The sequence below is a fragment of the Pelophylax lessonae genome (genome assembly GCF_965119305.1).
Source record: "Pelophylax lessonae genome assembly, chromosome: 5".
In the NCBI taxonomy this organism is placed as follows: domain Eukaryota; kingdom Metazoa; phylum Chordata; class Amphibia; order Anura; family Ranidae; genus Pelophylax; species Pelophylax lessonae.
The window spans coordinates 78,495,159-78,522,672 of record NC_138772.1 but is presented as its reverse complement, the minus strand read 5'-3'; the positions used below and the strand labels follow the sequence as shown (position 1 = coordinate 78,522,672).

At 42.5% G+C, this 27,514-nt stretch overlaps 1 protein-coding gene across 1 annotated transcript in view; it reads right to left on the bottom strand.

The window, feature by feature from the left end:
• Positions 1 to 27,514, bottom strand: part of GAD2 (glutamate decarboxylase 2) — a 144,888-nt gene that overhangs the window by 51,720 nt on the left and 65,654 nt on the right. The window contains exons 5-6 of the mRNA XM_082259090.1: positions 25,909 to 25,999; positions 6,678 to 6,790 (exon numbers count right to left, since the gene is read on the bottom strand). Of these exons, the coding sequence (XP_082115216.1) occupies positions 6,678 to 6,790; positions 25,909 to 25,999 (204 nt within the window). The remainder of the gene's footprint in view (positions 1 to 6,677; positions 6,791 to 25,908; positions 26,000 to 27,514) is intronic.

The following is a 27,514-nucleotide window of genomic DNA, read 5'->3' as shown; positions in this document are numbered from 1 at the left end:
ATCTGAATATGATGCCACACGTTGCTGGTAGGGATGTGAAAGTGGCTGCCCCTGATTAATAGTGTTTGATTGCACTGCCATCTTGCCTGACCTGAAGGCATACATATTCAAATGCATGTAATTGGTGCTCAGTTGATATTCTGAAGAACTCTTAGGAACACAGATGACAGAGCAATGTGAATGATAGGGGGGTGTCCTCAGGACATCATCTGCTTACATCTGAGAGCAAAATGTTACTGCGTAATTCAGAGTAAATATTCGGACAGAGAGCAAATTAAAAATGGAAATAAAAGATTAGAGACTTCAAAAAGCGACCTCATATTGAGCAACAACTGATAATGGTAATAGGCGAATAATTGAAAATGGGCTTTGCAGGCCATTTGCCCGATCTGCTCCTGTGATCTGGTTCTCTTGGGTCAGGTTATATGTTTTTTTCCTCCTTTTCTTTTTCTGTTTTTCAACCCTATAGAAATGGAAACAGGGAAATCCCTACACTGGGAACACTGGAAGCAATTGCCCCCCCCCTTCTATCCACATGACAGGTGTCAGAACAGAAATAGATGAGAAATCTTCTCCATGGGGACACACAGAATTTACAATCTGATGGCATTTCCGCTTATTTATCTATTTTTATATAGAAAGATATTCACAAAGGCTGGATCACAATTATATAAATCAGGTATAAAAGTTCCTAGGTATAGTGATGCATAATTATTTGCATCACTGCAATAGTTGACAGTAAAATGCAATCTCAAACTATGCATGTTGAACTTCTGAACATACAAGAACTGGGACATCAGTTACGGGGGAAAAATACCGTGGCTGGTCCTCAATTCTAGTTGTATCTCCTGCCCTCAGAAATATCTTTTTTAGAATTATACAGAAAAATGATTCTAGAACTATACAGAAAAATGATTCTTTCTTAGGTAAAGAAGTGTGAGAGTTGTAGCAATATCTTTTCATTTGGAGTAGCTCCAAACAAGGTTTTGAGATCTGTACATGACAGGGATTTTCTTGTTAAATAACATATAGAGCTCTGAAGGAATTGTTACTAGTCAGGGTAAGAAATGGGACATCTGAATGACCCAATACAATGGCCAGGGTGCCCATTATTGAAGTAAGTGTGGGAGGAAGAGAAGAGATCATGTACAGATAAAGAGCTTTCACATCCCAGTATAAGTTGGGTATATCAGCGGGTGACTCCTGGGGTTTACAGGAAGTCTGCCATCCATCCATGGGAGATCTCTTAGTGGGAAAGGAGTAAAGTCCTGTTCAAGGGCAATCAATTGTTTATAAGGTTGTGAGGTGCACCACTCTAAGACCCTAGCCAGGTGTGTGAATTGGGTCTAAAAAACCCATGCCACCTTTAAGATTGGAGCAGGTCAAAATGGTAGGGTTAATTGAAGCATTTTACTGAGCCCAAAGAAGCCAGATGCTAGGTCGAACATATGTCCCATACGACATCCTATTGGGTGAGAAAGTAAAAAAGGTAGTGCTTGGAAGAGATGAGTCATTCTTCGGAGTATATTCATTTTAAGTATATTGTTGCAACCAAACTAAGTGAAGTTCCTTTGGTGCCAAGCACAGGCAGCAATTTAATACCACAGATGTCTGGAAAGTTATGAATTTTACATAGGTGGGGCTCCATTGTAAAAACAAATAATAGTGTGACAGTGTACATCCCTGTCCTGTCTCTTTGGTAATAAGAAATTAATCATACAAGCATTTGCTAGGTTTGACTACTGCAGTGGGGGGATGAATTGCCTGTATCTATTTCCACATTTTGGGATCTAAACTTATATGGAGCATAGTCTCATCAATAAATGGCCAAGTAACCCTATCAAATTATTTTTCAGTTTCCGTGTCAGTGAAGAGTAAGAGAACTGGAGTTTTGAAGTAAGTGGCCTGATGTATCAGGTGTAAGGTCCTATGTATGTTGTCTTTGCAACTACTCAGAACAAAACCTGCCTGGTCAGAGTGGAGGAGTTTTGGTAAATGTGGGTAGAGGCAGTTTGTTAGGATATTAGTAAATAAGTAAATAATTTTAGATCAATGTTTAGGAAGACTATTGGATGGTATTTGCCACAGTCATTGAGTCCATCCGCCACCCCCCCCCCCCCCCCCCCAGGGATTGCCGAGATGCGTGCAGGGTGTCTTTTGGGAAAGATGTGCCATCGAGTATAAATCAAAGGCTTTTGTGAATTTTGAGAAGAAGTTTTGTTGGTTTTAGAATAGGGGAAGGGGGTAATTCTGTAAGGTTCAGGAACTTTGTCAGTTTTCATGACAGTAGTATATGGCTTGCTACAGGAATACCTATACATATGCTTGTATATTTAGGGATATGGGATAGGTTGTCATTATTCAAAGCAATTTTAAAGAAATGAAATAAAAGAGAAAATGATGACATATCATGACATGGGTTAGAAATTCTTTGCGCAAACCCAACAGCTACAGACTGACTCTTTCTAGGTTAAATCTCAAATACACTTGGTCAGTTTGCTTACTTCTTAAGGCCCTTACACATGCCTGGGACATCTAGTTTCAGTGCATCCCTACCTGCATTGTAGTGCCCAGGAGAGTCAAGTGCTGCATCTAGCCCTGCTGCCTGCACCCTTTCAAAGTCTGTGGATAGACGGGAATGAACCTGGTACCTAGTGTTACCTACATTTATGGCTCTATGCACTTAGGAATGAATGCCGGGAAATCAGGTCTTTTGCCAGTAATTGTTTTTAGTTTTGATGATAATAGGTAAGAGTAACAATTTCTATCCTGTCTTAAATTATTTGTTTAACCTGGAGGAAATTTCCCTTACTTCCTTTCTCTGTGATGTTCATACATGTAATAGGGGTGACAATGTCACTGGGACAAGAAAAGACAGACTGCCATAAAAACACTGTTAGGAGTTCTAACAATTCGATACTTTACTAAAATTGGGTCTTAGTTTTTGTCTGTGTTTTAGTGGAGAGATTTCCTATCACTTCCTGTCCTGGCGGGCAGACAGAATCCCCTGGCATTTAGTAGCGAATAATAGTGTACAATCGCACAGTACTCTATTCATATGCAATTAATCGCTGTGATGCTGCTGCATGCTTCTTGTGTAAGTTTATACACCATTTGTCCACCTTGTTTATTTGCTATACCCAACTATTCAATTGCTAGTAATTTTAGTACCAGGATTTAGCTGCTTAAAGTATAACTAAAGGCAAAACTTTTTCTTTAGTTTTGGATAGAGTGGAGAGGGGAATAAGAACCCCTGTCAGGTTTTTATAGCTGTATGTGCCCCCATAAGGGAGATTCACTCTGCCTACTGTCCTGTTTACCTTTAGCATTGAAAGTGAAAAAACCCCACATATTGCGTTGTCCCCTGAAAAATAATAGGAGGAGAAATCTACCAATAGGGACACTAGTTCTGATGGCCAAGGAATTCACTTAAAGCGGTTGCAAACCCAAAAAAACAAAACAAAGCCCCGACACGGACCCCCAGGCACCGCCGCAGGCGCTGACAAGTTCCCACGGCGTCTCTTCCAGGTTCGGCGGCTCCGGCGCTGTGATTGGCTGGAGCAGCGATGACGTCACTCCCGCACATGTGCGTGGGAGTCATTTTCCGGCGAGCTCCCGGCAAGGGAAGCTGAAGATCCGCCGGACCTTCAGAGCGCATGCGCCGCTCGCGTGAGCGGCTGCAAATATCTCCTAAACCGTGCCGGTTTAGGAGATATTAATTGTACCTACAGGTAAGCCTTATTATAGGCTTACCTGTAGTTAAAAGTGAAAAAAAGTGGGATACTACCGCTTTAATTTGCATGGATTTCCTCTCACTTCCTGTTTGGCTATGGGACAGAAAGTAAAGGTAAATCTCCCCAATAGGACACAGACAGCAAAAAAAAAAAAAAAAAGGGGGGGTTATAACTCTTTCTTTCTTTATCCAAAATTAATAAAAATTATTTTGCCTATAGTTCTACTTAAAAATCTCCCCTGCAACTGCAGCTTATTCAAGTGACTGCCAGTAAATAGTTAGATTTTTTAATAGCAAGAGAAAATAAATCACCAGTGCAGCTCTCGCCTTGCAGGTCTCTTCCCAACCCCAATCCTGTGACTGAACAGTGAAAGGAGAAGCAGCACACTGATGACCTTTTCTCTCACTTTGCACTCTCCTCCTGTGAGCTTGCTCCTTGCACTGAAGTACAACTGATTGAATTTTGGGTTACATCTCCTTCCCCTGGTCTGAGCTCTGTTGTACAAGGACTGCAAGAGGCCGGTAGCAGTATATTTCGGGTACTTACACTCCTTGCAAAACAAACAAATAACCACTTAAAGACCATCCGCCGCAGTTATACTGCGACAAGCAGCCCCTCCTGTGCGAACCGACATAGGTATACGTTTGTAACTCGTCAGCAGGGACTCCGATGCACGGGGCAGGTGGCTCCGATTGCCGCCTGACACCCGCGATAGTTCCCCGCTTAGAGAGAAGAACGGTCAGCTGTTTTAAACACAGCTGACCGTTCTGCTCTCTGGAATGATCACAGAGTCTCTATGATCATTTCACAAGCCCCGCCCCCCATACAGTTAGAATCACTCCCCTAGGCTCACATTTAACCCATTGATCACCCACAGTATTACCCCTTCCCTGCCAGTGTCATTATTACAGTAACAGTGCATATTTTTGGCACTGATTACTATATTAATGTCACTGGTCCCCCCAAAAGTGTCAAAAATGTCAGTTAGGGGTCCGATCTGTCTGCCGCAATGTCACAGTCCCGCTAAAAATCGCAGATCACCGCCATTACTAGTAAAAAAAAACAATAAAAATGACATAAAGCTTTCCCGTAGTTAGTAGACGGGATAACTTTTGCGCAAACCAATCAAAATACGCTTATTGTAAAAAATTTTTACCAAAAATATGTAGCAGAAAATAAATTGGACTAAGATGTTAAAAAAAAATTGATTTTTAAATTTTTTTGGGAATTTTATGTAGCAGAAAGTGAAAAACATTGTTTTTTTTTTTTCAGAATTGTTGCTCTTTTTTTGTTTATTGCGCAAAGAATAAAAATCGCACAGGTTATCAAATACCACCAAAAGAAAGCTCTATTTGTGGGAAAAAAAGGACATCAATTTTATTTGGGTACAGCATCGCACGACTGCGCAATTGTTTGTTAAAATAACGCAGTGCCGAATGACAAAAAATGGCCTGGTCATTAACCTCCTTGGCGGTATGATTCTGTCAGGAATTATATACCAAAAGCGGTACAATTTTTTTCATGGAAATTTGGCGTTATGTTATATTATAGGCCTACAATTCTTAGTAATTACTGACTTAAACCTGACCAAAACAAGTCTCTAGTAGACATCCCAGATGTGATAAATTTGAAACACAAACGCATGAAGTATAATCGAATCAATAATATAATTTTATTATATAATATATAATAGATACAATAAAATTATATTATTGATTAGATTATAATTCATGCATTATATATATATATATATATATATATATATATATGTGTGTGTATATATATATATATATATATATATGTGTGTGCGTATATATATATATATATATATATATATATATATATATATATATATATATATATATATACATATATACACAGATATATATATATATGTAATATAAATGTGTTATGTGTTTGGGTTTTGTGCAACGTTTGAATTTCCCTCCCAGTTCCGCTCCCATGCAGCATTGCTGCTGCAGGGAACGGAACAAGGAAGTCATCATACCGACGGACGAGCGGCGGGGATCTCGGCTGGCGGTCACAGCAATGGGAGATCATCGCTGGATCGCCAGGAGAAGGTAAGAGACAACGCCGTGCGCTCTGCACATCTACCCCGAGCGTGACTCGAGGGATACCGATCCTAACCTAAAAAATCCACCCCGAGTCTCGAGGATACCGCCAGGGAGGTTAAGGGGGCAAATCCTTCCGGTCCAGAAGTGGTTAGAGGATCCCTTCAGCAGTTATTGTAAATTATAAAATACCAAATCCTAATCCAAAAAATGGAAGTGCCCTTATACAAGGTCATGTGGAATAATGTGCAGCATCATGCATTCAAAATCGACGTCATTTATTTAATCTTGGGAAGGACACAATAGGCTTTTTTAAAAGCTTCTGAAATACACAACAGAGCTAATGTGTTGACGGGGAATTTCAGCCTACAGAGACGGAGAATAAAACAGGCCTAGCAAAGATGAATTATTTGATAAGGCATCTTGTGAAAAAAATAAAAGAGGGCACTCTCTTCCCAATAATTACCAGACATTCTAATCTCTGCACTGCACGCACAGAGTTCTCCTAAACAGAATTGATTAACATTCCCTTTGATTGTTCCTTCAGCTCAGTAGTATTGCCGCCCTGTGTACCATGCAGTCAGGGATTCTGCAGATTCTATTTGCTGCACTGTAGAACCCAGAGTATTTAGAACTGCAAGGCAAATGTCTCATTCGATTATTTTTCCTACACGGCACATTTTATGCTCATGGTAATGTGCGCAGCTTGCTTTGAGGACTGTATACATCGCTCTGAATTAAATTCATAGACCGTCAAAGGCTGGAAAGACAGTTCCATTACACTCTAGCAATACTGAAAAAAGGAAACATATATTGCAGATGAAAAGGAATAAGAGGAGATAATAATTTAGGGCCCTAAAAGTTAATTTACCTGGTGAGAATATTCCGTCACCATTGCCTCCAGGCCAGCCAATCATCTCTCTCATTTTCTTCAGCGTGACATATTCCAACAATACAAATACAGGAGCTATTTCATAGGTGAACCTAAAAGAAGGAAAGTCAATTACCAAAATGCTTCCAGACATAGCAAACTGCAAATAATGATACGTTTTGAAATAATTCTGTGTAAATGTAAAAGAACACAAGGACGTCTAATCATTTCGTAACGACTGACCAGACACAAAAAACAAAAAACGTATAGAAAAAGATCAGCTTGATGTAAATATATAAAATTAGTACTGAAGGTTTATTTGGTCTGTTCTGTGTATATTTTGTAATTATATTAGAATATATAGGACCAGTCACATTTGGTTATAGGCAGTTTGCTCCTGGTATGCAGTGCCATGCTGTACCCTCTCTCAATGTAATTCTATGAAGTTGATTTACTAAAGGCAAATAGACTGTGCAAAGTGCAGTTGCGCTCTGCTAGTGCAGTTGTTCCAAAGCTTAGAAAATGAAGTAAAGCTTCACTATGCAAATAATATCCAATCACGTGCAAGGAAAAAAAAAAAAAAAAGCATTTTTGCTTGCACATGATTGGATGATGGAAGTCAGCAGAGCTTCTGCTCATTTACTAAGATCAGGAGCAACTGCACAGTCTTTTTGCCTTTAGTAAATAAACCCCAATGAGTCAGACGACTCATAGATAGTAATGCACTCATGTGTCTGATCTTTTATCTCATATTTATTATTAGATTCTCTGCCAACTGGTAAGACCCTGGGGAACCTTCCCCGTGTTGGTCCATACTGCAGGGCAACTGTTCCTCTTCTCATTCGCAATGAAGTCTAGGCTGTTGTGCCACCTATCCCAAAGGCTAATTAGCTTCATCCCTTTCTCCTTTCCAGTGGTGACTTACTACATTTAAGTGGGTTCTGAGATGTCCAATGCCTTAATGTAAATCTCCCCAAAAAATGATATGAGATCTTTACCTTCATTTGTCATGATGCTGCTCTGAAGAGGTAGACTATTGTGCCAAGAATGCATCAGTTGTCAAAGAAATAAATCCCAGGAAAATACCAACTTTTTATGATGGAATTGTACATGGTTTGAGGTTGTGATGACTCTCACAAACAGATTGTGATGCATTGTGACACAAAATATGCACTAATATAGGTTTGTTCCCATGGGTTGTGGCCCTTTAGACTTTTTGTACTAACGTTTATTTTGTTATTCTGAGCTTTCAGATTGATAAAAATAAATATACCACAATGGTTTATTTTTACCTAAAAGTATGAAAAGAATTTTCTCTTTTTTTGGAAATACATAGACATTGGACACCATTATTGTCCTATTTAGGACCATATCAGATGTATATCTTAACCACTTGCTGACTGCCGCACGGCTATTTACTGCGGCAGTCTGGCTCTCCTGGGCAAATCGACGTAGTACTATGTCGCTCGCCCAGGAGCCTCTAGGGGGCGAGCGCACGCCGCCGGAGGCGCGCTCCAGCCCCCGCTCGTTCCCGCACATCCCCGCGCGAGTGACCGGCGGCTCCGATGTCTGCCGGTCACTCACGATCTCCCGCTGGAGAGGGAGAAAGGCAGGCGGCTAATTTAAACAAAGCCGCCTGTCATTCTCCCTGATGTAACTTCAGAGACTACACGATCCTGCTATGTAGGATCGTATGTCTCTGTTGTTACATCACAAGCCCCGCCCCTTTACAGTTAGAATCACGCCCCTAGGGACACAACCCCTTGATCACTAATAAAGTTAACCCCTTCCCTGCCAGTGTCATTTTTACAGTAACAGTGCATATGTATAGCACTGATTACTGTAGTAATGTCACTGGTACCCCCAAAAGTGTCAAAAATGTTAGTCAGGTGTCTAATGTCGCAGTCCCGAAAAAAAATCGCAGATTGCCGCCATTACTAGTTAAAAAAAAAACAATAAAAATGACCTAAATCTTTCCCTTAGTTAGTAAACGCAATAACTTTTGCGCAAACCAATCAAAATACGCTTATTGCGATTTTTTTACCAAAAATATGTAGCAGAAAACAAATTGGCCTAAAATGTTAAAAAATTTAGATTTTTCCTTTTTTTTTTTTGGGGAATTTCATATAAAAAATTTGAAAAATATTGATATTTTTTCAAAATTGACGCTCTTTTTTTGTTTATAGCGCAAAAAAATAAAAATCGCACAGGTGATCAAATACCACCAAAAGAAAGCTCTGTTTGTAGGAAAAAAAGGACGTCAATTTAATTTGGGTACAGTGTCGCACGACCGTGCAATTATCCGTTAAAATCACGCAGTGCGGAATCGCAAAATAGGCCCTGGTCTTTGAGCAGGAAAATCCTCCGGGGCTTAAGTGGTTAAAGTGATTTTAAAAGTTTTTTTTTAAAAAAATAACAAGGATGTCATACTTACTTGCTCTGTGCAGTGGTTTTGCACAGAGCAACCTCGATTCTCTTTTTCTCAGGTCCCCCGGCGGCGCTCTGGCTCCTCCCCCTTGACTGGTGCCCCCAATAGAAATCTGCTTGCTATAGGGCAGTGATGGCAAACCTTGGCACCCCAGATGTTTTGGAACTACATTTCCCATGATACTCATGCACTCTGTAGTGTAGTTGAGCATCATGGGAAATGTAGTTCCAAAACATCTGGGGTGCCAAGGTTCGCCATCACTGCTATAGGGGCACTGGTGCATGCTTGCTCCCAAGCCCCACTCTATGCGTCCAAAAGACACATAGAGCCATTGCTCAGCCCCGTCTCCTACTCTCTCTTCATTGGCTCACTGGCTGTGACTGACAGCAGTGGAAGCCAATAGCTCCAACTGCTTTCTCAGCCAAGGACCCTGGATAGCTGAGGCTCCTGTATACATCGATGGATCGAAAGGGGCTCAGGTATTGGGGGGCTGTGGGAGGAGCAGTGCATGGAAAGTTTTTAACCTTCATGCATATAATGTATGAAGGTAAAAAACCTTCAGCATTTGCAACCACTATAAATAGGGATGTAGGCATCATTTGTAATATGCATAGTTGTTGGGGGGTTACCTACTTTGCTACTTTCTTTCTATGAAAAAAATGAAATAACAGGCAAGTAAAAGTCATATTACGATTACTTCATGCCTAACAGTCAAACAAATGTTAATACCTAAGCACAATTTTGCATTTTTGACACGTGTTAGTAAAACTGTACTGTGTGACGGGACTCACCGTCACTGGAATTTAAAGACGGATAAGTCATGGGGCTAATGGAGTCTTGCCTCTAGCCCAGAAGCTAAACCTTTATTCCTGTAAACTGTAAGGTACAGGAAGTCCACTCCTTATATGGGCATCCAGGAACTGGTAGAGACAGCATGGCTGCTAATCATTGAAGTGCTTTTGTCTAAAATAGGGTCTGAGACACCTTTTCCATTCACCTATTGTTAACTGTGCTAATGAGCCCACCTGTCTGTCTGCTTTAAGAGAAACTTATAGGAATGTTGATTAGATGCTAAGGGGGAGGGGGGATTGTCTCACATTGTATATTTTGTAGACTGTATGAGAGTGTAAAACTCTGTTCCTATTGGATGGTGAATATTATGTTCAGTCTTCAACAAGGTCCATCTGGGTGGTAACTTTGTGGGTGAAAACTGTATATAAGTCGTGTTCAATAAAGTTGTGCTGAGTTCATTCAACCTCAATCTAGAGTTCTGTCTCTTATTGGGGGATATGCTGCAAGGGATTGCTATGGTCCTCCATACTCCCTTAGAGAATCACTGAGCTCTTTTAAGAGCTTGTGTAGAGCTTGTTCTGCTGCACTCTCTGGGGAAAGAGAGGTTCACCCACAGGAACCTGGAGCCTTGTCGTAGGTCCAGGGTGGGTAGGAGATTGCGAGACCCTAACCAAGCTGCGGCGGTTCGTGGAATCTTAAGTGGTTACAGTGTCTGGTGGAGTGCTTGGAGTCCTCGGAAAGCACTAGGAGCATCTTTCAACGGAGGCACCCGGTCCGGGGTGCCCTGTTCCGTTACATGTACATATCACCTCAACTACTTTGTGCATCAGGTGGATTATGCCTTATTTTTTTCAGGACAAGGACAAATTGGGCTTTCATTTGGTAGTAAATGGTAATGGATATCTCCTATTGTTTTATTATCATAGGAAAACTGTCCCGAAATAGTAAAAAAATATATTTTTTTTAAATTTAGCTGTATAATTTTTGTTACTACCATAACCTACCACCAAAGAACAACCCAAAATAAATTCTTCTGCTCTGAACGATCGTAGCGATACCACATATGTGTATGTGAGTTGTTGTATGTACCCATAGTACAGCCCAAAACAATTAGTGCGCATTTTGCTTTTTTTCTTTTTTTTAATCCTACCTAAAATACACTGATGCTGACGCTTTCAAAATTGCTTAAAAAAAAAATCCTGCCCAAAATGTACTGACCATGACCTTTGACCACTTGACCCAAACACTAACCCTGGAACTGACTTAGATAAAACCTGGATCTAGCTATTTTTTATCTTATTTTCATTTTATTTTGTATTTTTATTTTATTTTAATTTTTTTACACACAGTGTTTATTCTCTCTGCAAGGATAGAGAGAGATACAATGGACTCTATTCACAAAGTGGTATGATTACCCTTAAAAAATGTGTTAAAATACCAACCAGCAATTTTCAAAATGTTTTTTTGGCATTCACAACAAACGCTACAAATATATCAAATGAGTTATTTTATGAAGTCTTGCAGTATTTTAGTATTGAAAACATGCAGTAATTTAATGCCTGGCACTATCTGGCGTATTTATTAACATTAATTATAAGGCATTGTTAAGAAGTGGGGGCCACTCTCTAAAACCACTAAACAACCTTAAAGCGGAGTTCCACTCAAAAGTGGAACTTACGCTTTAAGGTCTCCTGATCCCCTGACATGCAACATTTGGCATGTCATTCATTTGGGGGGGGGGGGGGGGGAGCGGGTATCTAAATTTTACCTAGGTGGCTTGAGCTGAAGTTCTCCTCTCCTCCTCCCTCCCTGCAATCTTCTGGGACAGAGATTGACTGTCCACTCAGGACGTGCAGCGCAACCCGCGTATGCGCAGTGTGCACCCAGCTGTGAAGCCACAAGCTGTTACAGCTGGGTGCCCACACTAGTGATGCCGGCGCTGCAGGGAGAAGAGTAGGAGAACCGAGGCTCCCGCCGGCCGCATTGCTGGATCGTGGGACAGGTGAGTGTGTGTTTAATAAAAGTCAGCAGCTACACTTTTTGTAGCTGCTGACTTTTAATAAACACAAAAACGGGTGGAACTCCGCTTAAACAAGAGAGGAGTCATCAACTGCCAGCAGGATTTCCCATTGACAGCAGAATGTAAAAAAAAGAATTGCCAGCAATAAATAAACAAAAAAGCAAACATTAAAAAAAAAAAATGGTGTGGAGTGCCCCCCAAAATCCATTCCAGACCCTTATCCAAGCATGCAGCCCTTCAGGTCTGGTATGTATTTTGAAAAGAACAGCCAGTGACGACATTTTTAAAAAAAATTGTATGCCCCCCCCCAAAAAAATTCATACCAGACCCTTATCTTAGCATGCAGCCTGGCCGGTCAGGAAAGGGAGGGGATAAGCAAACGCCCCCTCCCCCTTTCCTGAACCATACCAGGCCACATGGATTCTCATGGGGGGATGCTTTGGGGGCAGAGGGGCTCTGCCCCCCCAAAGCATCTTGTCCCCATATTGATGGGGACAAGGGCCTCTTCTCCACAACCCTGGCTGGGGGAGGGGTGGGTGGAGGGCTTATCGGAATCTTAAAGCTCTCTTTAACAAGTACATAGTATCCCTAATCATTCACTAAAAAACAAATGTGTAGTGTAAAAAATGACATTAGACAGAGATCCAGTGTAGATCCATCATCAATCGCGATGCCTGTCCCCACCGCCGACCCAAAAAAAAAAGGAGCCTTAAAAAACTTTGGGAAAAAATTGGAAAAGAAACAGGGTAGGGTCCCCCCCAAATCCATACCAGGCCCTTCGGGTCTGGTATGGGATTTAAAGGAACCCCCATGCCTAAATTTAAAAAAAAAAACAGGGTGGGTTTTCCCTCAAAATCCATACCAGACCCTTACCTGAGCATGCAGCCTGGTAGGTCAGAAAAGGGTGTGGGGGTCTGCGGGTGGGAGGCTTATCAAAATCTTGAAGCCCCCTTTATCAAAGGGGCCCCTCTATGTAAATGAGTAGGGATACATGGTACCCCTACTCATGCATCAAAAACAAAATGTGCAGTGTAAAAAAGACATTAGACAGTTTTTGACAAATCCTTTATTTAAAAAAGAAAAATCCTCTGCTGTAGATCCATCGACAATCATGACACCCGCCGCCACTGCTCACCCAGAAAAAGAAAAAAAAAGTCAGCTCTCGCCGTCTTTTTTTTTCTCTAAATTGGAGCCCAGTGTTTCTCTCCCCTTCATTTATAGAGAGAATAACAAAGGGGTGGGCTTTACAGTGACTGATCACTGTGATAACCAATCAGAGGCTATCACAGCGATCAGGTGACCCGGAACCAGGGGCTCCAGGTACTGATCGTTAGTACAGGACTCGGGGCTCCCAGCACAAAGAAAGATACGCATATATAAGACCCCCACAGAAAAAAGCCCGGTTCAGTGGGGCAGCATATATTGGTACTGTCGGCCTGAAGGAGGTGAGGTAAACACTAATAACAAACGTAAAACAACTCAAAATACGTACTTATTAAAAATAAATACTTTTAATGGAATGCTTAGTGTTACTTTATATATATTCTTATTCATTTACTTTGTTCATTAAAAAAACATTGTGTGGAATTTACTAAACATGGAACAGACAGAATTCGGAGCAGCTGTGCAGAGTGACCAATCAATGTCTAGCTTTAGCTTGTAATGCTGGGCTTTGAAAATGAAAGCTAGAAGCTAATTGGTTGCCATGCAGAGCTGCGCTAGATTCTGACTGCTCCATTCTCAGTAAATCCCCCACACTGTTTTCTTTTTGATGTACCGTAAGTAAAGAGGAAATATTTTATATTTATGACTTTGTAGTCAGCAGGTAGGAAGTTCTCTACTGTTTGATTGCTCCTTCTTACATCTTCTATTGTATAAATAGATCTGAATAGCTCAGTTGAGGGCATCATACTGCTGTAAACATAGTGCTTCTTAACTACCTCAGCTCTCTGGACATATGCAGTAGCAGCTTGTATCCCATGAGCCCACTCCTGGCTTTAATGCTAATGTGATCTGGGTGGCTGTAGAGCTGCGTGATCACTTTTACAATGCCATCCCCAAAATCTCCATTGTGGGCATATAAGCAGAAGAGCTGAAATGTGAGCATTTCTGGCTTAGGAGATGTAATTCCCCTGCTGCTATGGCCAAGGAAGCAGCTAAATATATTTGCACATTTTTCAGTATATTTTGCATCATACCTTACTGTAGACAGTTTTCTGCAATGCCAGTATTTTTGTGGAGCTGTTCCACTGTAAGGAAGGACTTTCCCAGGATTGGGTTTTAGGAAAACTGCATACAGCAGATACGATGACAAAAAATACTGAATGTTAGATTTTAGGTTTACATAGAAATTGATAATTGTATTTTTCTTATGGATTTATTTATTATTTATTGCATTTAAATATTTATTTCCTGTTTTTCCTTTTTTTTCTTTGTAGGAGGGGGGGGGGAGGGTCTCCAACCGTTTAAGAGAGACCCTGCCCTCCCCATGCACCTCTGAAGCAACAGATAACAAGGTATAGTGATCTAAAGCTTTTCTGTTATCAGCAACAATAGATCACTGTTGCAGTGATCTTTTACTGCAGGGGTAGGCTGATTCAACCATGTAGTCTTGACTGAAAGGAAGTTGTGATGGTGTCAGAGGATCTTTGCCGGGGCATTGTGTTTCCCTGTGCTGCTACAGAGTGAGCTTAGTGGCACTGGCCTTAGATGAGGTTTGAAGCACAGAGGGATACATGCTGAGCTGGCTGTGTGTCAGGCAGTGGTATTTTAACCCCTCACCATTCTATTCAAGCCACAAGGTTAGAAGCCTACTGTAGCAGACAATGTTGTATTTTAGTAACTGTGTATGGCTAATACCTTTCAAGAGTGTATGAATTCCTTTTCAATATTTCACACACTTTATTTATCAATATATTTTTCGCAATTCTTTGTGGAATAAGCTGTCCAGCAAATGTGACAGTTACAGGGGTTAAGAGTTAGTTGGAGTTGGGCTTTAATTGTTTGACATTTATTTAAAGTTTGTTTGAAACTACCATATATGACTGCCCTGACCACATCACTGCTATGAAATTTCACTGCAGAACAAATACTTTTGCCCTGCCTGTAGGTTGTGATATGTCTGCCTTGGTAAGTTAGGAGCTGGCTCAGGCTGGGGGGGGGGGGGGGGGCGTTAAGTTATGTGTGCTCAGTTCCCAGGCCTTTTGGTCCCAGCCAGCCCACCTGTGATATAAAAAGTGGGAAGGCTGAGGTCCAGGGCTCCCTGGCCAGCTCTTGACGTGACTCACGGTCTTGGGGCTGCTGTGTCTTGCAGTCCTTTGGGGGCACTGGGGTTCCAGAGATCATCCAAGTCATGGAGAGCACCAAAATAGACTACCACCTTGCAGACTAATGCCTGGGCAACCACACAGCTATAGTTAGAAATAGAGTTTGGACGTTGTTCATATTGGACTGTAATGTTGAAGTCTTTCAGTATAGTTGCATTAACTGTTCTAAGCCTGGTCTGAAGTTATTCAATGGAGTGCATGTTGGTTCTGAAGTATCAAAAGAACTTGGGTCTGTGAAGCATGGTGGCTTGGGCATGCAGCAACAGCACTACAAAAGGGTTAAATTGGCAAGACAAGGAAGAGGAGTGGTGTTGCTAAGAGTAACCAATCCCAAGTACAATATACAAAGCAACCAGTTGTTAGGAGCGGTACCTGGTAAAAGTGACAGGTCCTCCGGTAGTGAGAGGGTTGACTTCTGGCTCGAGCAGCTGAACCTGCGTTTTAGAGATCTATGGACTGGTCACAAGGTACAGGAAGAAAGGAGTTATTAAATACAGGCATGAGGTCCACGCTATGTGCACGATGGGACCCCAATCTGTTACTGGGAGTGAGGTAACAGAGGTACACTGGACTGGTGGAGTGGGTGCAGGCTCAGCACCTCCCTCCTAATGCAGCATCAAGTTACAGTGTGTAGTAACTAGAGATGTAAAATTTCTGGTAATTCAGTGGCTGAACTACCAAGGTCCAAAGGTCCCCTCTCCACTGTATAGAGTGAACTGCTCGCCGGAGGGGGCAGAGAGAGATTCTAGGCACTACAGAGCTGCTGATAAATATGTGCAGCAGAGGTGAGTGGCCATGAGGTGACCAAAGCTGCTCTTTAAATAGGTTGCAGAGATGTGCTGGGAGGGAAGAAGGATTACAGAGGATACTGAAAATACACCGTTGTGTGTGTTGGGGAGGGTACAGAGATGTGCTGGGATTAGTAAGGGGGTGGAGGTGCAGAGATGTGCAAGTGGGTAGATAGGTGTGTTAGGGTTGTGGGGGAGCAAAAGTATGTGGTGGAGTACATAGAAGTATGCTGGAGGGAGACAGAGAATGGTGGGAGATTCAGAGATGTGTGTATGGAGATTTGTAGGTGTGGGGGGGGGGGGGGGGGTGCAGAGGCATGCTGGAGGTTATGAAGACACGAGCGATATGGAGGTGTGCTGGGGAATAAAGAGGATTCTGGGAGGTTTAGAAGTGCATGTGTGTGTGTGTGGGAAGGAGGGGGGGGGCGGAGACTTGCTGAGCATATGGAGGCATACTGTGGGATAAAGAAGATTCTAGGAGGGGCAGAGGTGTGTGGGGGTGCAGAGGTGGGCTGGGGGATACGGAGGATGCTGGAAAGTGCAGAGGTGTGTGTAAGGGGTGCATTGATGTGCAAAGGGGGTACAGAAGTGTGCTGGGGGGGTACAGAGGTGTGCTAGGGGTTCATGGGTTATTTATGAGGTACAGAGATGTGCGGGGGGTACAGAGGCATTGCAGGGGGTTTAGAGATGTGCAAAGGGGTATGGCATTTGGTGGCTCGTGTAGACCCACACCCATTTTAAATGCCCCACCCCTAATTAAGATATGTTCTTTGTCTACAATGGCTGGCTGAAAACAGAACAAAAGAAAAAAAGGTGTCCTGAAATTTTTTTGAAAAGGTTGGCAAATATGCAGAAAGGGGGCCCACTGCAGAACACATGAAAGGGTCCCACTGCGCGACCGTAATAAAGGGCCCTGCATTGGGTAAAGAGCCCTGGGATCAGTGGGAAGGTCCCTGGGACCAGTGGCAAGAACTCCAGGACCAGTGGCAAGGGCTTTCTTGACCAATGGAAAGGGCTCCGGTATGGGGTCAGGGGGGCCCTTTACGGTTTCTTGCATGGGGGTCCTGAAGGTTCAATTTACGCCTCTGGCTGAAACCATTGTTTAGCCTAAGCCATTGTCACAGCCAAGGCTACCCCAAAAGAAACTGAAAGTTAATATCGTCCACACTATGAGGAATTTGAATGACTTGTGTTCAACCAATGGGATCTTTGCTAGATTCTCTGTTGTAATGGAAATGACTGTACAACTGATATTGCTGATGTAGAGTCATGTAAATTCTTTGCACCAATATTATGACCACCGATAATTATGTTTATTCTGCAAAGTCTGGTCTGGTCAATTAATGTAGATAAGCTCATGTTTCCCATCACAGAGTGATGGGTAACAAATTGTGATTGAAAAAGAGTGTTTCAAGTGCTTGTGAAATATCAGTGTACAGAAGAAAGAGCAGGCAGTCCAGGATGGGGATGGTGGCTGTCAAAGAGGCTTACAGTCTGATGGGTGGTTTGGTGTATATCTAAACATGCCCTTCTTAGTGGTGGCACCCTATCCTAGAACTGCTGCAGTCCGCAGCTTTCCTAGAGACAGGACCTGGACCATGAAAGAAGCAAGGCCTGGTGTTCCCCTGCCAAACCTATTGGTTAGAATAAGCTAACTGTGCTGTGCTGAAGATCTGGTGGAGGGTATTTGGTTTTTTGCACTGTTAACTCCAAAATGCTCTGAAGTCTGGTGATGGAATGGGTAGAAACAGACCAATGTCAATGGCTGAGGAGAAGATGTGGTCTGTCTGTTGTGGGGCCTGACAGATGATGTAACCAATGGTCATCTGTGGGTGGTAACTCACACAATTATGGGGCAGGCGACACATATAGCATTGGTACCCCATGTCATTGGGCAAAGGCGCCTGTTTGATATCCCCTCCCCCCTACACTCAGTGCGCCCTTACTCCCTGTAGCAAGGGATTCAGCTTCCTGGGAGTTTTTGTTATTGTAGGCAAGTAAGGAAAACTCTGAGGCCTCATGTACACTGCTACTTGTAAACGGACGTTTAGGAGCAGTTGGGCGTTTTTTTCAGAAGCCCTTGAACCCTCCTCTATGTTATCTTATCTGTCCATGTACACTGAGTCATTTACAGTCATTTAGAGGCAGTTGAGTTCAGTGTCGTTTTTTGAAAAGCAATTATTTGCGTTCAGGATGTTCAGAATGTGTGTTTACCGACGTTTCAAACACAAAAGGCGACCGAACGCAACCGAACGTGGTCACCCGCGTTTAGCGCTTGCGTTTTTACTGTTTAAAGGGGAATGATTTTTTGATCTCTAAAAATGCATCTGAGCACAAACGCCCGCTAAATGCCGCTAAACGCGGCTGCAAACACGACACAACAGACGTTTTAAACGTCCTTTACATAGCTGTAAAATTCCAGCGTTCAAAGGACTTTTGAAAACGCCCCGTATACATGTAGCCTGAATGAATAGAGGAACAGAATAATAAAGGTGAAAAACTGTACTGCATACCACATACAGTAAAAGCTTGGTTTGAGAGTAACTTGGTTTAAGAGCGCTTTGCAAGACAAGCAAAATTTTCAAATACATTTTGACTTGATATACAAGCGATGTCTTGATATACAAGTAGCCTCAAGTCACAGCTGAGTATAAAAGAGAGGGGGGGCCTCTAAGTGTAACTATATGGTTACATTTAATGAAGGTACAACATTTAGCAACTCACATGGTGGATGATTGGAACAGACACATCTAAGGATGCAAGCATCCGTGGTAAAGCTGTCCACATAGACCATCCTCCGCACCGCCATCTATGTCATCCCTTCCATGCTGCCTCTTGCTTTCAGATCGCTTTAATGCAGGGTGGTCTTCCCGGTTAGGATTACAGACTGGCAGCTGGTGGTGCGGAGGACGGTCTATGTGGACAGCTTTACCCCGGATGCCTGCATACTTAGATGTGCCTGTTTTATTCATTAACCACGTGAGTTACTAAATGTTGTACCTTCATTAACCGGTTGCCGACCGCTGCACGACTATATACTGCGGCGGTCAGCCCCGGCCAGGCAGAGTGACGTATCGGTACGTCACTCGCCTGTCACTGACTTGCGAGCCTATTGCGGGCGCGCCGAGGCGTGCGCCCGCCGCGGCTCGTTCACAGACAAGTCAGTGCGTGTGACCGGCGGACTCGATGTCCGCCAGTCACACTACGATCCCTCCTGTGAAGGGAGAAAGACAGAGTGGCTTGTGTAAACAAGCTGCCTGTCAGTTCTCCCTGTGTAAAAGTGAAGATCTGACCGTTCTACTATGTAGAACGGTTGATCTTTGCTTTTACACCAATAGGAATGTCCCTGCACAGTTAGAATCACTCCCCTAGGACACACTTAACCCCTCCCTGTCCAATAAAGTTAACCCCTTCCCTGCCAGTGTCATTTTTGCAGTAACAGTGCATATGTATAGCACTGATTACTGCAGTAATGTCACTGGTACCCCCAAAAGTGTCAAAAATGTCAGTCAAGGGTCCGATCTGTCCGCCGCAATGTCGCAGTACCGAAAAAAAAATCGCAGATCGCCGCCATTACGCGTTAAAAAAAAACACCAAAAATGACAAAAATCTTTCCCTTTATTAGTAAACGCGATAACTTTTGCGCAAACCAATCAAAATACGCTTTTTGCGATTTTTTTTTTACCAAACATAGGTAGCATAAAACAAATTGGCCGAAAAATGTTAAAAAATTTTGATTTTTACATTTTTTTGGGGGAATTTCATATAAAAAAATGTGAAAAATATTGTTATTTTTGCAAAATTTACGCTCTTTTTTTGTTTATAGCGCGTGATCAAAAAATCGCACAGGTGATCAAATACCACCAAAAGAAAGCTCTGTTTGTGGGAAAAAAAGGACGTCAAATTCGTTTAGGTACAGCGTCGCACGACCGCGCAATTGTCCGTTAAAGTCACGCAGTAAAAAATCGCAAAAAAAACCCTGGTCCTTTAGCAGCCAAATCCTCCGGGGCTTAAGTGGTTAAATGGAACCATATTGCTACACTTAGAGGCGCCTCTCTTCTCTTTGATAGTCTGTAGCTCCTGCTGGATTTTGCTTCTAATCCCCTTGTGGAAGCGGATATTTGTGTATGGATATTTTATGGTTACAGAACCTATCACAATGCTATAATCTTTTTATATGGACTATAAACTGAAGGACTTATGAATAAATGGTTGTGGAACGAATCATCTGAGTTTCCATTATTTCTCATGGGGAAATTTGCTTTGATATAAGAGTGCTTTGGATTACAAGCATGTTTCCGGAACAAATTATGCTCACAATCCAAGGTTTTACTGTATATCACTACAGGTTCAGGGTGGCTTCCTTCTAAAAATGCTAGTTGCCTGGCTGAGACAAACCTGGAATAAGCACACAGCAAATGAGATGCAAAAATGAACATTTAGAATTATTTATAAGAACATAGCTATTATTATGACAGACAGGCAACTAGCATTTTCATAAGGACAGGCCAACTACAGAAGCCAATATATTTTGTAATGACATATTTCTGTTACTAAGAAAATGTAGAGCATACTAATATAAGCTGTGGAGTTCATGCAATTTTCCCTGTAAGAAGACGGCTCAGTCAAGCATGGTAATAATAATCTTTGTAATAATCACTTTAATTACAGCCTCTGTGCAATGTGTCAGAATTATTTGATGAGTGGGAGAGAGAAATCAGTTCAGGAAGACAAGCTATACAAAATATATAGTGAGAGCTCATCCATTGCCATTTTTATCCTATTAAATTCACTCAGCTGAGATCTGCATAACACTTGAAATGACTCTAGCTGTTGAGTATAGAGACTGTATTTGTAATTTCACTATAGCATAGTCAATGGCACATAAATAGCTGCCAGTTTAAGGCTGGGTTCACACATGCTTCCCTGTTCACCAATTCAGGTGAGAATCAGGTCTGAATTTCTGCCTGAATTTGCACCTGATTCGGAGCCAAAGACGCATAGGACCCTTTCCAAATGCGGACAGTCGCTGCCCCAGAGGTGTGTAAACCGGCTTTATTCAGAGCCGGTCATACTCTCCTTTCATGCGAATTGAATGTGGGGAAACCAGCATCCAGTTCACATAAGTGTGAACCCAGCCTAAAAGAAACCTTATTCAGTGGCATATGTAGCACCCTTCTAGGTAGGTGCTAGTATGGGTGTATAATAGTTTTTGATTTCTCTGTTTAACTGGAAGACTGCCAGGTAAATCTAAGAGCTGCCTGCTTAACAGGGAGCTGTGATTGTTAGATAGGACCTGCCTAGTGTGCTCTGATGTTGCTCATCCTGGCTTCATGTTTCACACTGATCCAATATTGTTACTGTGTATTGGATAGTAGGAGGAAACTATGCAGATGAGAGCAGGGGATATCTGTACAGCCCTGGCCAATAGGCATGGGGATGTGACCAAGTGCAGGCTGGGTGATTTTACTTATATCTGAGGTCATGGGTCTTTTGGGGGGGGGGGGGGCATCATTTTAAGGTCACCCATGCTTCGCCCCTTTTTAACAATGTCATGAAGGGGAGGGGCTTAGTCATTATACTTATCTTGAGTATTTATTTTTAAAGGGCAAACGCCAGCATTTATTTTTAAAGCATTTGTTAACCTAAAAAAAAAAATTTATCCTGTTCACTTTAAGCATGTTATTCAGCACAGTGCTGTGTAACTTGGCCCCCTCCGTATCACCTAAAATACCTGGCTGATCCTGCCTGGCTATGTCCTCACCTCTGTAAACTGACTACGGTATACCATGGCTGCTGAACCCTGACACCGTGGTCAGTTTACGTGCCTCCGTCATCCGCAGCCCTCCTGTCTTCCTCTGCCTCTCTCCCCCTCCATCCCCACCTGTCTGCTCCTCTGTCAATGCCCCTCCTGCTGCTGTAGTTTCATTTAAAGTTTAATATCCAGCCTACAGCCTGTTTAATAATCCTGTGTGCCCCTTTGTCTGTGTTTTATAAAAATAAGCCATTCTTTACAAGTTTTCAGAGCGCCAATCACCACTCACGTGACCCGCATTCCTCTCCCCTCCTCTCCCCCTCTCCTCCCCTCCTGACTGACGACAGCGAGGAATCCTCGGCCCCACCTGCTGCAGGCAGCTGTCAGATGGAGAGAGCTGACAGGTCAGGTGAGCGGTGCTCAGCACTCTGAAAACTGGTAAAGAACGCCTTATTTTTTTAAAAACACAGACACCGGGGTACACAGGATTATTAAACAGACAAGACAGGATGATATAAAGTGACTTAACAACCACTTTTAAGGGGAAGTTAAGATTCCAGGGGGGGGGGCATTTGCCCCACCTTGCCCCTACCTGCGGATGCCCATGTCTGAAGTGCACATGTGGCTTCTAGTCTTTGGTTGCAGAGTGCAGAGTAGGGTAGGGCCTAGGTGGGGAAGGGGCTGTCACCTCTCCCCAGCACAGGCTGCCATGCGGTGGTCAACCAGAAAGAGACATCAGAATAGTCGCTGTCGTCACTTTGCGTACCTGATAATGAATTTTCCCACGAATCGCTATCGCTCAGTTCTTCAAGTAACTCCGTTTCGCTGTCGCTGTTTTCCAGTTCATCTAAAAGCGCTTTTGCGCAAAAAGAACGCTTTTTGGACGCCATGGTCGTTCTCTATTTTCCAGGCACAAAGAACAGGAAAAGCACAGGCAGGGCACTGGAAAAGTCACCTGGTGAAATACTGTGGTGAAATGGCATGATACAGTGTAATCCATTAGGATCACAGGTTTGTATCATGTCATTTAGTGTATTTACACTTTTGAATTTGCCGCTGGTTCCACCCCCCTGCATCGCAACGCTCGCAGGGAAGTGAACCGGAAGGCAGGTGCCGGCATCTGCCGAGCACACAGCGGGAGGACGGCGGAAGGACGGCGGGGGAGGATGGCGGGGGAGGATGGCGGGGGAGGGCGGCAGGGGATCGTAGGGGAAGATGACATTTAAAACGTAAAACAACAGATTTGCAAAACAATGTACTGCTTTTAGCACAGAAATCCTGACATAATTAGACCACCAGGGAGGTTAAAGGCAGGTAACTAAGAGAATTTGTATAATCCAAAACTAAATTTTTGGGTTGAGTAGGAAAGGTTTACAACCCTTGCTCCTTTATTTTCTTGGTGTTTGAATCCCATCCTTCACTTCCTGTCTCAGAGATGCAACAAGAAGTGAAAAGAAATGTCTACAGCTGTTACTAGATCAGGTGTCCTTAATCCACAATGAACCCTCACCTCTAGTTCTGGTGACTCTAAAATGTTTGATTTCCCATGACTTTTCTGTCTCTGTGACAAAGGTCACCAAGACAAAGAGAGAGGGTAAATCTGCCAGGCAAGGAAACAGCAAGAACGTTTTAGCCAAGCATACATGTTAAGGAAGGAAGCCAACCCCCCCCCCCCTTCAATTTTTATTCTCTTTCTCCTTCTTTCCTCTTGTTGTTGCCTTCTTTTCTTAGCATTTCTCGTGATGGAATACTTTTGTATCTACAGTATCTCACAAACGTGAGTACACCCCTCACACTTTTGTAAATATTTTATTTATACCTTTTTATATGACAACACTGAATAAATTACACTTTGCTACTATGTAAAGTGGTGAGTGTACAGCTTGTGTAACAATGTAAATTTGCCACAGCCATTCATTTCTAAACCGCTGGCAAAAAAGTGAGTACACCCCTAGGTGAATATGTTCAAGTTGGGCCAAAAGTGTCAATATTTGGTGTGGCCTTTATTATTTTCCAGCACTGCCTTAACCCTCTTGGGCATGGAGTTCATCAGAGCTTCACATATTGCCACTGGAGTCCTCTTCCACTCCTCCATGATGACATTACGGAGGTGGTAGATGTTAAAGACCTTGCGCTCCTCCACCTTCCGTTTGAGGATACCCCCACAGATATTTAACAGGGTTTAGGTCTGTAGACATGCTTGGCCAGTCCATCACCTTTACCCTCAGTTTCTTTAGCAAGGCAGTGGTCATCTTGGAGGTGTGTTTGGAATACTGCCCTGAGGCCCAGTCTCCAAAGGGAGGGGATCATGCTCTGCGTCAGTATGTCACAGTACATGTTGGTATTCATGGTTTCCTAAATGAACTGTAGCTCTCCAGTGCCAGCAGCACTCATGCAGCCCTAGACCATGACACTCCCACCTCCATCCTTGACTGTAGGCAACACACACTGTCTTTTTACTCCTCACCTGGTTGCCGCCACACACGCTTGACACCATCTGAACCAAATACATTTATCTTGGTCTCATCAGACCACAGGACAGGGTTCCAGTAATCTATGTCCTTAGTCTTCTTGTCATCAGTAAACTGTTTGCAGGCTTTCTTGTGCATCATCTTTAGAAGAGGCTTCCTTCTGGGACAACAGCCATGCAGACCAATTTGATGCAGTGTGCGGCTTATTGTCCGAGCAGTGACACCCTTTCAACCTCTGCAGCAATGCTGGCAGCACTCATACCTCTATTTCCCAAAGACAACCTCTGGATATGACGCTGAGCATGTGCACTCAACTTCTTTGGTTGACCATGGCGAGGCATGTTCTGAGTGGAACCTGTCCTGGTAAACCGCTGTATGGTCTTGGCCACCATGCTGCAGCTCAGTTTCAGGTTCTTGGCAATCTTTTATAGCCTAGGCCATCTTTATGTAGAGCAACAATTATTTTTTCAGATCCTCAGAGAGTTCTTTGCCATGTTGAACTTCCAGCGACCAGTATGAGAGAGTGAGAGCGCTAACACAAAATTTAACACACCTGCTCCCCATTCACACCTGAGACCTTGTGACACTAATGAGTCACATGACACCGGGGAGGGAACATGGTTAATTTTGCCCAATTTGGACATTTTCACTTAGGGTGTACTCACCTTTTTTGCCAACAGTTCAGACATTATTAGCTGTGTGTTGAGTTATTTTTAGGGGACAGCAAATTTACACTGTTATACAATTAAAGAAGTATTTCTCCAGGGCAGAGTAACTGGGTAGTTATATACACTTCACTGTCCACCTGCTTGTTCCAGGTCGTGGGATATTCAAAAGAGAAATATGGATAAGGAAGACAATCCTGAAGCTTGCAACTTCAAAAACGTGTGCATTAATACCTCCTATATTTTCTCTCTGACAATGTCCTTTTAATATTCATGATGGAATCAAAGGTTTGGGGGATGGGGAGTACATCACTGTGACCAATGGTAAGTCAGGGTGAAAGGAGGCAGTTGAGACAATCTAGAGCCATCCCAGCTACACCAGCCAAAGAGATTACTGTGTCCACTGTATACCACCTCTCAGAAGCACGGTAACCTCATCCACAGTACGTGCAGCACCAGATTTTCCAACAATCTCATTGCATTGTACATTCCAGGGTTAAATGACAAACCATGCATGCTATATATAAAACAGCCACAGATCCACGATTGACACCTGCATATCTATATCAGGGCATCTCCAGAACTCAATATGTGCCCACAACATATTGTTTAAATAAATGATACAAGTTGATTTTTATTCTATTTTTCAGCTTATACAGTTTAATGTTAGCAAACACTAGCAACATACCACCTTAAACCCATCACATCAAATATATTTCATTATAAATAAATCTTGCATTCTAAAAATTTATATGTACAGTCATATTCAGACTCTCTTTGCTATTGTAAAATATATGCAATATATTGGATTTACAGCAATTCTGTAAGCACTAGATACAAGGCATTTTAGCTCATTTATGGGTATTCCCAGTGGTCACATACAATCAACATATGTTTTTTACTGAACATAATTTGTACACTATATAGTAGGCAGTACATGTATCTTCTGTTAAAGTTACAAGTTTCATTATATTCACAATACTTACATATTGGTGTTCGCAGTTGAGGTCAGCCAGTCTGCTGCCAAGCCAACCATATCTAGACCAGTTGAGAGCTGGTTAAAATATCTTGGATGTCCTAGAAAACATAAAATAATAGATTATTAATAACATTACATATAGCGTATTGTTGTAATGTGTTAAATTCAATGGATTCAATACAATGGCAGATGTTATTATTTTCAGCAATGTTTTGCAAAGATATATGGCCTTAAATCTGACTTCTAGACAAAGAGCTTTGCAGTCATTTCTGGAGGTACCATAGCCAATTTTGAATCTCCTACAGACTACACTGAGCTTGAGATATATGGGTTGGTTTACTAAAGGCAAATAGACTGTTCACTTTTCAAGAAAAATTCCCCCAGAGGTTAGCAAATGTAGTTAAAATGGAACTTCACTCCTTCGTTCCAGCTTGTTAATGAGTTATAGATTTTTTTTTTTTTTTTTTTGGAGAGGAGAGATTGAGTACTGATTTCTTTTTGGTACTCGCTCCCACTTATGGCAATCCTCACCTATGCGAGAATGGTGCCCCTAGCCTCCATCCCTCCCCTCCCGCAGCCTCCTGGGACATGTCACAAGTCTCAGGAGGCTCAGGACCATTTACATATCCCAGGGGGCTACAGGACTATTCACATGTCCCAGGGGCCTGCAGGACCATTCACAAATTAAGCTCAAGCATTCACAGAGGGGAACTGGCTATGGTTCCTCAGGAAGCCACAGCTGGCTCTTGTATCCCTATGGGTGGCACCAGAGACCCATAGTGGTAATAAGAACCGGCTGTGGGAAGACAATGCTGGACCCAAGCAGCTACAGTATTTATAGCTACTGACTGAAATGAAAAAAAAAACTAACAAACTGAAGTTTCATTTTAAATTTCACTTTGCATGGAACAACAAAGAAACAGAATTTTTGCTTGCACATGACGGGATGATGGAAGTCTTTAGAGCTTTACATCATTCACTAAACACTGGAGAAACATCTCTTTCAAAGTCAACAGCTTATTTGCCTTTAGTAAATTAAGCCCTTAATGTGTTGCCCTTGGTCAGCTTCAGCCTGTAAATGGATTATAAGGAAGCAGTGGGGAACTAACTAAAGCAGACCATACATTAATAATTTTTTTCATTCACTCGGCGGATTGAATGAAAAAAAAAAAATATGCGATTACCCCATCCATACATTCGAGGTTATAGCCAGCAGCACTGATTGATTGGGAAAAACCAAACAGGCTAGTTGTCAAGAAGTCGATCGGTAGATTTCGATCCATGTATGGCCACCTTAAGTCATCACTATTCTCCATCCCCTGCCAGGAAGCTTCCAGTGTTAGATGGACAGCACAGTACAAAGATGCAGAGCCTGATTGCCTCATTGGGTTGCTCATCCTTCTGCCTGTACTGGAGATTTCCCATAATTAGACTCAAGCATGTATGCTAGGAGTATTTTATGATTTTGGACTATAGCTGACACTCATCATTATATCATTCTCCACCTCCAGTAATGTTTTTTAACAACACACAAACAAGATGTTGGCAGACGTAGGAAGCTGTGTAGTGCACTAAGCAAATAAAAACAGATGCTAAGAATCACTTCCAAGAAG